The sequence below is a fragment of the Leucoraja erinacea genome, chromosome 20, assembly GCF_028641065.1.
Source record: "Leucoraja erinacea ecotype New England chromosome 20, Leri_hhj_1, whole genome shotgun sequence".
NCBI classification, from domain to species: domain Eukaryota; kingdom Metazoa; phylum Chordata; class Chondrichthyes; order Rajiformes; family Rajidae; genus Leucoraja; species Leucoraja erinaceus.
This window is the reverse complement of record NC_073396.1, coordinates 21,415,351-21,432,562: the sequence shown is the minus strand read 5'-3', so window position 1 is coordinate 21,432,562 and position 17,212 is coordinate 21,415,351. Positions and strand designations below refer to the sequence as shown.

Genomic DNA, 17,212 nt, shown 5'->3' with positions numbered 1-17,212 from the left:
TCTTTATCATTTTATTCTATGGTTTTAGTCCCAGCTGAATAATGGGTGTATTTCTTTGTAAACTTGTGATTTGAAAAGATGGCAATTGGGCCATTTCATATACTTAAATAAAGACTTTATTTATATACCAGGGTTTGAAATTTTTACTTTAGCACTAAGCTGTCGACAGTCAAGGAAACAATTAAAGACTGGAAGAACTCGGTAGGTCATCTGTGGATACTCACGGCTCGAAATTAGCGGTTGCCCGGGTGCCAATGACCACCCAAAGTGCCGCCGGGCAACCTAAATGCCGAGACATTTTGCCCGGTTTGGCACTGGTTTATACCGAAGATGGACACGAAAAACTGGAGTAACTCAGCGGGTCAGGCTGCGTCTCTGGAGAAAAGGAACGTGATGTTTCCTGTCGGCGGCGACGACGTAGTGCGGAGCAAAGATACGGGGTGTGGGGTGACGGAGGGTCGGAGCGAATGACGGGCCCCGCACAGCAGCGGCCAAAGATCCTATTGGATCTTTGCCAGCGGCAGCAGCGATAGCGGCACCCCGCCCGCCCTGATAGCGGCCGCTGCTCGCCAATCCACTAACAGCGATAACCGCTTTCAAAACAAACCCGCACGCCGAGGACGGGAAGGAGGAAGGAAGGGGGAGGCCTCCTTCCGCCGTCTGAAGCAGCTGCACCGCTCGGCCCCACACCTTCTGTTGGCTGGCGGAGGAGGGGAGGCGCTGGCGAGGAGATCCCAACTGCCTCCCCCTTTGTCGGTGGCACTTGGCGGTGGACAGGGACGGCCAAGGCAGCAGGGCGATGATACCGTCCATGTCCGATGAGCGCTGACCTTCCTTCCTCCCCACCCCCCCCCCCTCCCTCCCTCTCTCTCACTCTCTCTCTTGTACTCCCCCTTATCCTGGGACCCCTCCTCTCCACTGATCCCCATTCCCGCCTCTATTCAGTCCTCACTGACATCCCCTGTGCTCCCCTCCCCATCTACCCCCCCCCCCTTCCCGCCCCCCCATCTATTCATTCTGCACTGATCTCCCTATCCACCTAGCATTGATTCTCCTGCCACCCCCCCCCCCCCCCCCCCCCCCCCCCCCCATCCCTACACTGGTCCCCCAATTAATCCTGTACTCACCCCCTTTCCCATCCATCCTGCACTGCCTCCCTCCATTCATCCTGTATTGATCCCCTCATTCATCCTGTACTGATGCCCCCCCCCCCCCCCCGTCAATCCTGTACAGATCCACCCCATTCAACCCCACTGACATCCCCCGCGCTCGCCCCTCACAATTTTACCTATTGCAACCAACACGCACTAATTCCCCTGCCTCAATCCATCCATCCCGCACCTTGCCTTCTACCCCCCCCCCCCCCCCCCCCCCCCCCCCCCCCCCCCCCCCCGCCATTTATCCATCCCACACTGATTCACAGCCCCCCGACCCTACTGTGCTGGAAATGTCTTCAGAGCAAAATTTGACTATGTTTGATAACGGAATGCAATCAAATGTGTTTTACATCCCAATGTTATTATTTGTTTTAATCCATAAAGATGCGTTAATTAAATTGTGAACATGTGAAACATTTAAACCGCAGTGTTCGATTGTCACAGCTACCGTTGACATGTTATTACAGAATTCATTTTAACAGCAAATCAATGCTCTTAATATGGAGTATCAGTACTGTTATTTAATGAGCAACATTCACAACTATACGTTGGATTTATCCAGGTTTAACTTCTACTGTCGGTCATATACAGCACAAATTTGGTCAGCAGATATTTCTGTTGAAATTTTAACGTTAATTGTGAAGTGGGGATGATTGAAACAGCGTTTATCAATAATTTTTTTTAAACCTGGTGCATACAAACAGGGTATCTTCATTGATGTTCATAACACATACATTTAATCTGAAATTCCTGTAATGAGGCATTTTGACCCCTTTAAACATATTACCAAAAGAACATTTGATGCAGTTATGTCCTTTGGCCATCTATTGTCAGTTAGTGTAATGTTTAACTTATCAGATGGGTATAGTCGGTTTTAACAGCTATTATCACAAAATGCCTTTAGAAATTTCTTTGCAACCTGTATATTTTGTTGTGGATAAATTATGTGGGAAGCGAGAGTGTTTCTGTACCAATAGCAATAACGACCCATGCTATGGCCATGTCATGATAATTTTCGGTCCTTCACGGAAAACATGCTTGCATCAATCTGTAGTGTGCATGGTTAAGCATATATGTTACCATCGTCCAGGATTTATTGACACAGGTTGATCATACGCTGAATAATCCAACCACATTTTTGTTGGGAAGTAGAAAGAAATAATAGAAATTGCATTAATTGCAATGTGTAAAAAGGTATTGTAACTTTGCTGCATGTCATTGTGGTATATATCATGTCTTGATTGGTGAATATGTTTAGTTTGTGACATTATTAGAAGCAGAAATAATATGTGAATGCTTCATTGAGTATAATTCCGACTGGTAACTACGCACTTCGTTCGAGCACATTATCACACGCGTCATGCAAGTCGTCTTAAATTGACCACCTAAACTGTTATTTAGCAACCTAAAAAGCTGTCAAAGCTGCCCGGCTGGCAACAGGGGAAAAAAGTTAAGTGAGAGCCCTGATACTGTATCTACAGCATTTTGGTTGAGGTCTAAGTATCAGGTTGGTTGCATCAGCACTAATAGTAAAACATGAGATGCCCAGTATAATTTACATTCTGCCCGCTCCAATCTCGATCCTAATACAGGGTCTCAACACACAACATTGCCTCCATAGATGCTGCCTGACCCACTGAGTTCCTCAGCAGTTTATTTTTTACTCCAGATTCCAGCATCTGCAGTGTCTTGTGACTTCAAAAAAACAATTAAACTTTGTCTTGTGTTTACTCTCCTCAATAGCCCTTGAAAAGCCAAATCTTAAATTGATAAAATACTTGAATAGGAAGAGAAACCTCAAAGGAAGGAATATTTCACTTAGCATGCAATGGACTTGAGACTCATTTCTACCCAAGATTTATTTCATATAATACTGTAAAGTAACTGGAGTCACTCCATCCAAAAAATTCAATTCTTTACCTTTTAAGAAGGATTAGCTGCATATATACTTTCAGTTACTGTAATGGGTTTGCAGTGTTTGCAAACTTGAAAATAAAATATATAGATGTCAGCTGTGGCTTTGTCAGCATCACTATCTTTTTGACTTGGACGACTAAGAAAGTTCCTGAGCTCAAAACGTTACCCCGTTGTATTATTGTGCGTTACATTGCCCAAAATGCTGCTTTTAGATGAGATGGTCAAATGACCCCTTACCTACTCTCTCAGCTTGATGAGGATATTGAAGATGAGGGAAGTGTTCCATTGTGTTATACAATGTATAATGTACATTGTATATTTCCCTTGGTCAATATGATTAAAATAGATTATTTGGATAATAGTAAGTTGTTATTTTGGGACCACATGGTTGTAAATTGGTTGCTGCATCTCCTACATTACAAGCACACTCTCCCAAACGACCTCTGCAAGTTTCCCCCTAATGCCTCTCAAATTAGCTGTTCCCCAATTTAGAACCTTGTGGGTCAGTCCTATCCTTCTCCATAACTACTTGAATTATGATCACTGGTCCCAATGTGCTCCTCCACTGACACTTCAATCACTTGTTCTATCTTGTTTCCCAAAAGGAGGTTCAGTGTTCCCTCGCTTGTAGGGCCATTTATATATTGGGCAAGAAAGATTATTTTGGTCACTTAACAAATTCTATCCCAATACAAGCCGTTTACACGAGGGGGAGGGGGGGGTCAATATTACGGATGTTGAAATCTCATGCTAATACCACCCTATTAGTTTTACGTCAATCTACAATCTCCCTATATATCTGCTCATCTAATTGATGCTGACTATTGGGAGCTGCAAATACAATCCCCTAAAAGAGATAATTCCCCTCCCGTTTTTAAGTATACCCATCCTGCCTCAGTAGGTGATCCCCCAAGAATATCCCCTCTAATCCTCCCTGACCAAAAAGCCAACCACCCCCTCCCCTTGCATCTCCATCACATCTATGTATCCTGGAACATTGAGCTGTCAGACCTGGCCTTCTCTCAGCTAGGTTTCTGTTATGGATATAATATCCCATTGCCCAGGGCCAAACCACACCCTGAGTTCATTCGCCTTACCTATTAAACCTCTAGTATTAAAATGAAAGCAGTTTAAACCAACTTCAATTGTTTCCGTGCACCTGCCAGTCCTGTTTGCTAATGTTGCTCTCTTTGACTACAGTATTTGTGACAGCTTTGGGTGTGATGGGTACTATGTAAATTCTGGTCTTAATTTTGATCCACCCAGCCACATGCGCTTCATTTGGTATATTGGAATTCAAGTGTAGTTTTATATACTTGTTATGTAACTAAAATAGTTGTAATGATTCTCAGAAATTCCTTGCAATACAACATTCGTGAGATACCAGGTTTGCTCTTGTTGGTATCTTGTACTGTCTGTGAAACGTGCCGAAATAAATAAAAGGCCATATGTCAAAATAATTTTTTCTATTAATTTTTAACAGCTATGGTGGGAGCAGGCAAGATATATTTTGATGCCATTTCGAAGTTGGGAGAGATGAGTTCACAATCGCCAGTGTCCAGAGAACTGGGTAAGAGCACAAACTACCTGATCCTTTTTGTATCTCAACTGTATTTATAATCGTACTACTATTATTAATATCATTATTTTATTCTCCTCACGCTCAACAACTTCCCAATCGTTCTTCACCCCTCCACCCCAAGATTTTACCACTCGCCAAGGTGCAAAGTTACAGTGCAATTGATGTACGAACGCTCAGGTTTTTGGGATATGGGAATCGAATAGAACATCCATAGGAAGCCCATTCCATCACAGGAAATACATGCAAACTCCATGCAGCGAGATATCTGAGATCAAGAATGAACCTGAGCTTCTGGCACTGAGGGACAGCGGTTCTATCAGCTGTGCCAACAAAGTAGAAAAAAAACAAGTTGCAGAGGGCAGGTTAGGGCATATTGGACAAAAGGAATATTCTCTGCACTGCATATTTTGATGCTTTGCAGAACACCTCTATTCATTCTGCAATGGTGATCCTGCTCTTCCAGTTACCTTTCACTTTAGGGTGGCACAGTGGCGCAGCTGATAAAGCTGCTGCCTCACAGAGCCAGAAACCCTAGTTCGACCCTGACCTTGGGTGATGTCAGTGTGGAGTTTGCACGTTCTCCCTGTGACTGTGTGAGTTTCTTCCAGGTGTTCCAGTTTCCTCTCATATCCCAAAGACATATGGGTTTGTGGGCTTAAAAGAAGGACAAAAAGCGCTGGTGCAACTCAGCAGGTCAGGCAGCATTTCTGGACGACATGAATATGTGATGTTTCAGGTCGGGACCATTCTTCAGATTACTTCAGAACTTCAGGGTTTGTAGGTTAATTGGCTTCTGTAAATTGCCCCTAATGTGTAAGGAGTGTATGCAAAAGTGGGATAACATAGAACTAGTGTGAACAGGTGATCAATGGTCTGCGTGGACTATTTCCATGTTGTATCTTTACTAAATTAATTATCCATATCTCAAACTCTCGGACCTGCTAATCTGTTGCTTCCCATACTGTTTCATCTAGACCCAACAAAAATAACAAAAGCTTGAAGCAGATCCTCATTTTCCACCTATGCACATTGCTTTCTTTGTGACTCAATACAGAACTCAGCAATTTCAGACAGGCAGTTTTTCCCTGGTTGTATCGGAAATGGCCAGTTCTTCTCAAATGTAATCCAACTGTAAAATTAACAGTTTGTCCCTCTCTGCATACCCTCTTGTTTTATCATTCCCTCTTCATGAGAGTGATTACACATCATGCATACTTCATTGACCATAAATTGCTTTGATACCTCCTGAGGTTATGAAAAGTATATAAATTGTTTTCACAGTCCCTTATTGTTTCTTGTATTATTTCTGCACACTTCCCTTCTCATCTTCCCATACCGTGTGAAATCTGGCAGTATGTTAGCAAAACTAGACAGAGGCTTGTTCATTCACTGCCATGAATGGAATATTCTTGTTCAGCTCTTTCCAGGTCTGCCATTAGACAGATCTGGAAATGAATGTAAAAATCCACAGGGAAAAGCACATTTCCTTTCCATTCATCTCAGTTTGCTGACTACATCTTAAAAATAAAAATAAAGTGTTAACACCATGCACATAGTTAATTTAATTGTTATACTGGGAGGAAGGTATTTACAGCATAAATTACAAAAAATAACTAAATATGTCATAACAATGTTATAATATATAAACTACTATAATTCCATTTTATATACGTATTAAAGCTCTTTCCTTTCATTTGAGGGCTCCATAATTTTGACCTGAACACTTGGGATTGAATCTTGATTTTACATTTTCAACAATGGCAACAGTATCTGTATCACTGTCGTTAAAACAAACTGCAAGTAAAGGCTATGTATGTGCATGGTTAACTATCATAGAACAGTACAGCATAGGAATAGGCCCTTCTGCCCATGATGTATATGCTAAACATGATGCCAAATCAAAATCCTAGAGCAACCAACAGTAATTCCTATTTCCCAAGAATGACTGTTTTCCAGCCTCCAAGGCAAGTATGAAAAATGAAGTATTTATGAACGAGTATTTCTGTGAATATTTCAAAAATGTTGCAATATGGACCAAGCGCAGGCAAGTGGGACTAGTGTAGCTGGGGCATTGTTGGCCAGGTGTGGATGAGTTGAGCCGAAGGGCCTGTTTCCACACTATCACTCTATGACTCTAAGTGAATTTGTGTTATCGTCTTATGCCATAAATATTGTTCAGCACCCTATGGGTGCCTAACAGAAACAAATCTTCAATGTAGGTTATTACTCCTCCCACATTTCAAAATATTTGTTACAATTTTAAGTCTATCATTCAATTTATTTATCTTGCATGTTTCAATCTTTATTTTCTATTGTGTAAAATGGTTACAATATTGGTTAATAAGTTTATATTTGTTGTTTCCCGGTTTACCATATGAAAATTCTTCAACATGATTGGCTGTTCACTCATCTTGAGTTATGTATCCCTATGGGCTTCCCTAAGCTGATACCTGAAAACCTTTATTAAAGTCAATGGCATGGAAGCAGTTGACCTTGCTGACCATGAAGAAAGCTGCACACACTGTTGCTTTGAAGACTTCAGGCATTTTTATTACACATCGTTTTTTCACTATTTCAGATGAGCAGCAGATGAAATATTTTTTCTCAAATTGCTCTTGGTCATTAGTCTGTATGTATACAATGTAAATACTCCCAAGCAAGCTACTTTAACACTTGAGAAAGCAAATTTGCAGGGCAAATGTTACCATGGATCCATCTATACATTTTATACTTTGGGAACACTCCTTAGTCGAGTTTCATGTCCAGTTTTCTGATACTTTAAATAAATGACTAGTCATTGTGCAAACTGACCACTAATATTTGTGAAAAGTCTTAGATATTTATGTTAAGGGATAAAAGTGCCTCGAGCCAAGAATTAACCGAAATTTGCACTGCACCCGTTGTTTTACAATTTCCCAATACATTTTACAACCAATTAAGTATATGTGAGGTACACAAAAATGCTGGAGAAACTCAGCGGGTGCAGCAGCATCTATGGAGCGAAGGAAATAGGCGACGTTTCGGGCTGAAACCCTTCTTCAGACTGATGGGGGGTGGGGGGGAGAAGGAAGGAAAAAGGGAGGAGGAGGAGCCCGAGGGCGGGGGGATGGGAGGAGACAGCTCGAGGGTTAAGGAAGGGGAGGAGACAGCAAGGGCTAGCAAAATTGGAAGATTTCAACGTTAATGCCATCAGGATGCAAACTGCCCAGGCGGAATATGAGGTGCTGTTCCTCCAATTTCCGGTGTTGCTCACTCTGGCAATGGAGGAGACCCAGGACAGAGAGGTCGGATTAGGAATGGGAGGGGGAGTTTAAGTGCTGAGCCACCGGGAGGTCAGGTTGGTTATTGCGGACTGAGCGGAGGTATATGTGAGCCTTAGGTACTTTTATAGCATTGGTAAATGCGCCAGTTAATTTGCACACAATAACATTTCAAAGAGAATAACTAAATACATGACTAGACTATTTTCCCCAATATTATTGATTGAGGGTTAAATAAAGGGCAAGACACCAGTGAGAAATCTATTGACCTACAATATACTATGAAATATTTTGTGCACCAAATTAAACATGGCTATGTATTTAAGAAGGAACTGCAGATGCTGGAGAACATGGCTATGTTTAACTTTCGTGTTGAAATTGTTAATAATACTGTGTTAAGTGGTAAGCATGCTCTGAATTTATAATCTCTGTTCTTAAATTTTTTAGGATTTACACTGTTAACTGAGATTGATATTGTTCTAAGAAAAATGTACCAACATTGTAATTTTTACTGAGTGAAGACGAGGCAGTTAACAGGGAATATTTTTAGTTCATTTATCCTGTGCCCACAATGATTTCATAAATAAGGGCATAAAATACAGACCTGCTCCAACATATAGCAGTTGTGCAGAAAATATGATCACAGATACTATTGCAAGTATTATTTGTGCCACCATGAAAGTCCACAAAATTGGCTAGTGAATCACTTGCTCTTGACAAGCAATGCTGTTGCCATACCATGTATCGTGATCGACATTCTGGGGGCCACCATTGACCAGAATTGTATTGGTCAAGCCCCATAACCACAGTGAGTACAAGAGTGGGTCAGAAGCTGGATATCCTGTGATGAGTGACGTACCTCCTCACACTCTAAAGCCATTTCACTTCCTGCAAAGTACAAGTCAGGAATGTAATGGGATACTCTCCACTTGCTGGGATTGTAGTAATCATATTTGAGAACCTTCACACAGAACAAAATAGCCCACTGGATTGGTACTGCCTCTGTCACCTTAAGCATGAATTCACTCCACCACCTGCATGGAGTGGTTGCAGTGTCTACCATCCACAACTGCAATGCAGATACTTGCCCAGACTACCCCACCAGCACCTCCCAAACCCGTGACTTCTATCTAGTAAGGCACAGACTTGGGACAGATGGAAGTACATCCACTGGCATTTTTATCTTCAAACCACACATCGCTCTGACCTGGAAATATGTTGCGGTTTTTTAATAATCGCCATTTAAATCCTGGAACGCCCAATCCAGCACCACTTTGAACATACTTTCACTGGAAAAATTGCAGCAGTTCATGTTGCATCAAGTTGTCTTGCTTCTTGATGGAGACTAAATGCTGGCCTTGCCATCAATGCTAGATCCTGAAAAGCATTAATAAATCAAAGTAAAATAAATAAATAAGAGGTTCAAGCTAATAATTATTCTTGCCAAAAAATTGGGGGGAAATAAATTAGTTTGCTGCATTTTGTTATTATAATCCAGCCAAGTGAAGAACTTTGTTACTTTCATGATTTGTGATTTGTAGAAAGTGAAAAAGCTCCAAGGATGTGAGGTGAGTCACTCACAGCAAGAAGCCCAGCTTCTGACTTGCTGTTGTAGCCACTAATTACATGGCCGGCCCAGTTTAATTCTGGTCAGTGGTGGCATCTAAGGTGTTGAACATGAATATTTGAATTAGATGCTAAAGCTATAAGCAGAACATTTGGCTTGGAAAACCTTCCAATGGAAACCAGATATTGGCAGTCAGTTGTGGTGTATTACCGTCAAGTAAACCATTGACAGGATGATGGTCTCAGTACATTTCCATAATATTTTTGAAAGGATTTGAGAAACATTACATCATGTCATGACACCAACCTAACTTTTCACAGTGTAAACAGGAAACTGAAATTATTAAGATATCCATCTAAAAAGCGTCTTCTGAATGAATTGGAAAGGTGGTGTTGAAAGGCAGTATAAATTTTCAATAACACATAATCTTGGGATTAAACGATGGTTTAATTGGATGTCAATTGATTTCAGCATCTATTTAAATTTTAATGTTTGGAAAGCTGTTTTGGAAATTTAGATATGCATTATAACATTGCTCCTAAAATAGTTATACAATGGGGCACATTCATCAAGTGGAAGCTATTATGAATTCTAGCAACAAAAACAGTTTAACAAGTCACAATGCTGATGTTGTAAATTGGTGCTTGCAGAGAGATTCTTTGCTTGTGAAGATTTCCTGTGGAAAAAATTAAATTTGAAGGTACTGTTGCACACTGGGTATGTGAACTTGGCTGTAATCCTTTGAAATAATTTGGGATTGTATTGCGCTATCTTGTCTTTGATCAGGTTTGCCTTTAAAACTGAGACACAAATTTCTCAGCCAGCTCTTTTGATCCATTGCCTATTGTCTAATTTATAGTTTTTTGTACTGAAAGTGAACATTAATGTTATTTTAACATTAATGTAATTTTCTGTGTTACCAACGCAAATCAAACCATACATGAGTACATCAATGGTGCCAAACAAAAGAAACAGGGGAGAATATAATGTGATGCTACAGAGAAACTGCAGATAAAAAGTGCTTGGGCCACAATGAGGTGGATTAGAAGATTGGAAATTTGTCCTTAGCAGATGAACTGACTTTTCAAGAGTCTGGTAACAGCAGGAAAGAAGTTGTTCTTCAATCTGGTGATAGTGCTTTCAAGCTTTATTATCTACTGCCTAATAAGACAGGGGAGAAGAGAAAATCACTAGGGTGTGAGAGTAACAAGATCATGCTTTTATGTTGCTATATTAATTTTCAACAGTTGCAAATAATGTGGGCTTCGGTGCGTTTCAGAAGGCCTTTGGATAAGGTGAAGATGAGATTAAAGGTATTAAAGGGAAAGTACTAGCATGGATAGCGGGTTGGCTGGATGGCAGAATGCAAAGAGTTGCAATAAAAGGCGCTTTTTCAGGTTGGCTGTCAGTGACTAGAGGAGTTCCACAAGGGTCGGTGCTAGGGCTGCTTCTCTTCACGTTGTATATTAATGATTTGGATAAGGGTATTGAAGGCCTTGTGACCATGTTTGCAGATGATGCTAAGATAGGTGGAGGGGCAGGCAGTGTAGAGGAAGCAAGGACTCTGCAGAAGGACTTGGACAGGTTCGGAGAATGGGAAGAGAAGTGGCAGATGAAATTCAGTGTAGCAAAGTGCGGAGTCATGCATTTTGGTAATAAGAATAGAGGCGTAGATAATTTTCTATATGGATAGAGAATCCAGAAATCGGAGATGCAAAGGGGCTTGGGAGTGCTGGGGCAGGACTCCCAAAAAGTTAATTTGCAAGTCGAATCGGTAGTAAGGAAGGGAAATTCAATTCTAGCATTTATATCAAGCGGACTGGAATACAAAAACAGACATGTAGTGCTGAGGCTCTATAAGGCACTGGTCAGGCCGCACTGGAAGTACTGTGAGCAAATTTGGGCCCCATACCTGAGGAAGGATGCGCTAGCTCTGGAGAAAGTCCAGAGGAGGTTTACAAGATTGATTCCAGGAATGAGTGGGTTAGCAAATAATGAGCGTCTGACAGTACTGGGCCTCTACTCACTGGAGTTTAAAAGGTTGAGGGGGGAATCTCATTGAAACTTACAGAATAATGAAAGGCATAATAGAGTGGAGTGGAAAGAATGTTTCCACTGGAAAGGATGTTTCCAGGACCAGAGGTCATAGTCTCAGAATTAAAGGGCACTCTTTTAGAAAGGAGGTGAGGAGGAACTTCAAGGTAGTTAATCTGTGGAACTCATTGCCACAGAGAGCTGTGGAGGCCGTCAATGGCTATTTTTAAGGCAGAGATAGACAAATCCTTGATTAGAATGGGTATGATTGAATGGTGGAGTAGACTCGATGGGCCGAATGGCCTAATTCTACTCCTGGAACTTGTGAAAAAATGAAAAAATGATTTATTATTATATCATTTACTTCTTCTCATCACATCCAGCAATTTATCATTTACATTGTTTTATTTTAAAATGAAATCGCACAACACACAGAGAACTTTGTAAGAATAATTTGTGATGGGTTAAATAATTCAGAGGCAGTTCTGAATTATAGGTCACAGAATTTTGATCTAGTACAGAAGTATTTATTTAAAGTCACTTGGTCACCCAAGTCCTAACAGGTATTTTTCCTAGTAGCTCTAAAAGAAAACTACTTATTTCAGATTAAAACAGCTTATGAATATGCAGATCCATATCTGCATAATTTTCACATCTTAGTATGAAATGATTAGTTATCACTTATCAGTCTGGAAACTGTTTAAGCAAGGAGCTGGGCACTTGCTTGGTATGATTTTCTAGAAATGTTAACTGTAAGAAAACTCCATTGGCATGACTGATTTTTATCATAATTTTAGTTTTTACTATGCAACCAAACTATTTCAGATTAACAATGGTTCTAAAACTGAGGTTTTTTCAAGGCAAACTGTTTTAGGAAAGATTATTTTGCAGTGATATCTATTGGATCCACACTGAGAGACTACTAAAATCATTGGTTAATTCCAATTATTGAAAAGCAAAAAACTGCAGCTATTGGAAAAATCCAAAATAAATAAAACCAGAAAATGCTGGAAACGCTCATCAGGTTGGGCAGCGTCTGTGGAAAAAGAAACAATCTAGAGCTTGAAAGCGATGAAGGAGTCACAGGCTTTCCACAGTCTACTTTCAAGCCCTGCGTTTCCAGAATTTCCTGTTATTTTAAATCAAATTATTTTTGAGGCATGAATTTATCTCTGAAGATCAACGTGTCGTGCTCTGACTTGTACCTTTTGCCACAAATATTAGCAGTTTGGTTCCATTTGTTCAGAACTGTGAATATTTTTTCTTAATGGGTTTTTTCAGTGCAAATGTGCATACCCACTGTTATGATACAAAAGCATAATTTATTTAATGTAGCTGCTTGAATTTGTTTCTTGCATTCCATTTTGGTCAAGTTTTTTTTTAAATATTTGTAGAATATATTATGCAATATCTTAACTGTTTATTCTGTAAAGTTTATGTTGTGCCATATTTAATTGTGTATATTAAACAGTACAGGCTGTGGCACCTGTTGCAGCTTTTGTGTCGTGTAAACTACAACTGATCAAACAGAACATATTAAACAAAATGGAAGAGTTTATTGTACCTTCAAAAATAAATTAGCTGAATGTTGAAACTTTCAGTGGTACAAATATTACCTGGTTTGTTAGCAATGACTACGGACTGCGCCTGGATTATGAACTCCCAATGTATGTACAATCCTACATACGAACAAACTCCAATAATGTTAAATGATGTACATATATAGTTTGTTCCTATGATTAACAGAACTAGTTTCCTCTATCTCTCCACTTTTAGTAATTGTTCTTTTCGCCTATTGGATGTCCATTACAATTCGGTGACGATACGGTTATCATATAGAATGTATTTTTAATGTACTTTCTGACGTGAGCAAAATTGACTTATGGACGTCTGCAAAAAAGGAATTTGTTATCTGGAGATAGTCTGTCATTACTAATGGTGTTGTGCTTTTGATTATTTGTATTATATAACAGCTATTCAATTTTAAGGTTGACCTGAAAAACTATTGAGACATAAAGACATGGCAGATAAATTATAGTGTGACATCAGATGTATAGATAAAATGAGATGTTTGATTGCAATTAAATAGTTGCCTGAAAAGTGAAGCAATTTAAAGATTATATGGAGTCATCAATTTGAATGGGTCATCGAGAAAAATACCTCTGCCAATCTAATCCTGCTTTGATCTAGTTGCAGTAAAGGATGTGTGAATCATGATTTCTTGGTTTAATCAGAAAATATTTCTGGAAGGCAACCACTAAATTAATTTGAAATATAAAGCATTTATTCTGGAGCTTTGTTGGGTGCTAGTGTATTTAGTTTTGGAAAGGAATCATGAGAACCAAATAGAATTGTTACTTGACAGAAAAAGGTTGAAATGGGATACCCACTGCCACAATGTTGAGATGTAATTTAGAGGGTTTCAGATAGAAACTAAGGTAGTGCATGAGAGATGAAGGAATAGGATGTGAAGTTGAAAGACGGAGACGAGGTACTCAGAATGATTTAGTGATGCATGTTTTATTAATGTCCTCTCTGATTGCAAAGTTATAATGTGCTCTGTGTAAATGGGATTCGTTCACAGTGAGCTAATATTATCTATTTGGAAGATTTGCTCGGGAAAGGGTTTTTTCTTGTTTTACAATTTTATGATTCACTAAACAATGGCATTTTCTTCTCCCAATTGCAACTGATTTTTACCACAAACCACTTTTCCTTTTGTATTGATGCATAGTGCTTCCTCGGCCTTGAATGCAATTGACTACTTATTACTGTGACACACATGCTGGTCATAGAATTGCCAACTAATCCACTGCCGAGGACTTTCTCATTTATTAATCTTGCATGAGTTTCATTACACAGCAAGGACAAAACAGACACTGATCGTCAATGGTACTTTAAGGAAAATGATGAAAAAAGGGTAGCAAAACTCAAATGATAGTAGCTTGAAGTATGACAGTGATTTAATCTTGTGTTTCATATGGACTTAATGAACTGATTTTGCGTCATTTGAGCTTCTCAAATAGATTGCCGGGTTTGTAATGGCATACATATTTATCTTCCAAATCCACAATTTGCTTTCAGACAAAGATAATCAAATTCCATTTATTCCATTGTAATATTTAAAAAATGTTCATGGGGGAAAAAAAACTGTCATGGATGGAATTAATAAGCAACAATTTGATTTCAAGCTTTACATTTAAAAAGAAATACCTCAATCACATTCAAATAAAAGAAAATGCTAATGTCAGAATATACTTCAAAATTAGAACCAAAGTCTGACCAGAAAACGGTAGGTCAGTTTCACTTTCCTGTTGAACCTTTTGGCAGCTTAGAACAACATATGACTGCATTCACTCAAACTTAAGATGTTAAGTAATTGGAAATCTTGAAGAAAAAGAAAGTGATAGAAACACTTGGGTCTGGCAGCAACTGTGGAAAATGTAATGTTTCGGATCAAAGACTGCTTCAGTTCTGTTGAAGAAACTTTGACCTGACAGTTAACTCTCTTCTCTTTCCATAGTTGCTGCTTAACCTGCTAATTGTTTCCAGCATTTACTGTTTTATTTTTAATTAAAAATGTATGCATACTTTAAAGGTTCACTTTTGTGAAGTGTGTTGGATTACTCTCTAGATCCTGCCAAAAAATGAAGATTCTGAAAATATAAATGTGCTTATAGCTCCATTTATTCCCCATTCCACAGAAACTTTTAGTATTAATTATGTTATCTCACTTCAGAAACAGTGCTTTATAAGAGAGAGCACATGTAAAGGAGTTCCTGTGTGTGTGAGTATGACTAAATCTCTGAATAGAACAGAGAAATTAAATTGGAAAATGTATTTGTATCTCAAATTTTAAAAGAAAGCTTGAGTTATGTTTGAAAATATTGAGTGCATTTACATAGGAAGGCACAGAATATCAATTTTCTCAACAGAAGATGGATGGATGGATGAATGAATTAGTTTTTTGAACTACTTTTTCTTAAACACACAGCCAATTTTGCCAACATGCTTGGCTGGAAAACTCATTCCAGATTGGATAACAATGCCATTTCAAATCACCTAATGCAAAGTTTGTTGTAGGTAACTTACTGCAAATTTTGACTCCCCTCTTGAGACTACGTTAGCATCTCAGATGTATCTGAAACAACTTGAATCTAGTAATGTGTTCATTACTATCGAGAACACAACAATAAATGTCTGAAGAAGTCTGAAGTAGGGTTTCGGCCCGAAACGTCGCCTATTTCCTTCGCTCCATAGATGCTGCTGCACCCGCTGAGTTTCTCCAGCATTTTTGTGTACCTTCGATCTTCCGGCATCTGCAGTTCCTTCTTGAACAATAAATGTGACAATATAACCACTGTCTATTTATCAATAGTTTTCATTTTATTTTAACTGATAAATTCAGATTTCTGAATTTAATCGTAGAAAAATTATATGACTATCATGCCTAGTTCTTTTCACTACTATTGAATCTTGTGTGGTATTGCTTACTGGTAAAGGTGCTTCTCCAGATTCTGGTGGGTTCCAGGATTAGTCAATTAATGATTTATTTCATATGTTTATGTCTTTCAAAAGACATTTGGACAGATATATAGATAGGAAGGGTTACGAGGAGTATGGAACAAATGTGGACAAATGGGACTGAACCAGAATCCCAACTAGGTCAGCATGGACATAATGGGCCAAAGGGCCTGTTTCTATGCTGTGTGGCTGATTTTATGGTTTTGGGAGCTGATTGGACCACACACTCGTAGCAAGGTGACATTAGCTTTGGAGGCACTAGGAACTGCAGAAGCTGGTATCTTGAGCAAACCACAAAGTACTGGAGTAACTCAGCGGATCAGGCATCATCTGTGGAGGGAATGGATATGTGACATTTTGCATTGGGACCCTTCAAGCTACCTTTTATTTTGAATTGATTAATTAAATCTTGCAGTTGAGGGGTAATTACTTTTTCTGTATTCATTACTTCATCCATCCATCCAAATATTTGGTCAAAATCTGTTATCAGTAAATGGCAAGGAGCCGGTAATAGCTAAAAGGCATTGTATTGTCTTGACATTTTTTCCATGCAAGGCTCACCTCCACTTATTTCTGAATCTTGATTAACTTGTTTGTTTAGTATAGTGTTGCTATTTCTGTGACCTTTAAGGTTTTACTAATCAGCTTGATCACCTACGTATAAACTCGCAAGAGGTGACGCATAGTTAATATGCCCATTCGATGAAGTTGTACAATCAAAGTGCTTTCCATATTTTTTTAATTAGCTACCATCTTTATTGAATAATTACCCAAACAAGTACACTTGTGAAAATGTTGCACTCATTTTTCTCCATGGTATCCAGCAAACAAACTATTCATATAATTGAGATTTTTTTTGTAGAATTAGTTGTGCAGTGCTAGAGTAATGCCCCGGTTCTCTTTACTGTTTGTTATTTGCTGTTCATTTATCATCTCGCTCTATGTTAAAGAAATGAACGGTTAAATGCTAAATGAGCAGTGACCTTTTTTGTTTCCATTTGTTAATATTGATCTTTTTATGCAAAAGAGGAAATAAAAATGATCATTTCCTTCACTGCCACTTTGTTCAAATAGAAGGTAGTAATCTTGCAGAGCACGGCTTCCCAACGAGTCTAAAATTAAAATTCCAGAAATCGGGAAATGCGAAGTGAAGGTTACAATCGGAGCAGTC

General features: G+C 39.2%; 1 protein-coding gene across 3 annotated transcripts in view; it reads left to right on the top strand.

Annotated features, from left to right (window-relative positions):
- The window catches only part of baiap2l1a (BAR/IMD domain containing adaptor protein 2 like 1a), a 95,177-nt gene that overhangs the window by 28,072 nt on the left and 49,893 nt on the right, over window positions 1-17,212 (top strand). For all 3 annotated transcript variants that reach the window (XM_055651619.1, XM_055651618.1, XM_055651620.1), the window contains exon 3: window positions 4,558-4,644. In XM_055651619.1, coding sequence (XP_055507594.1) covers window positions 4,558-4,644 — 87 coding nt within the window. The remainder of the gene's footprint in view (window positions 1-4,557; window positions 4,645-17,212) is intronic.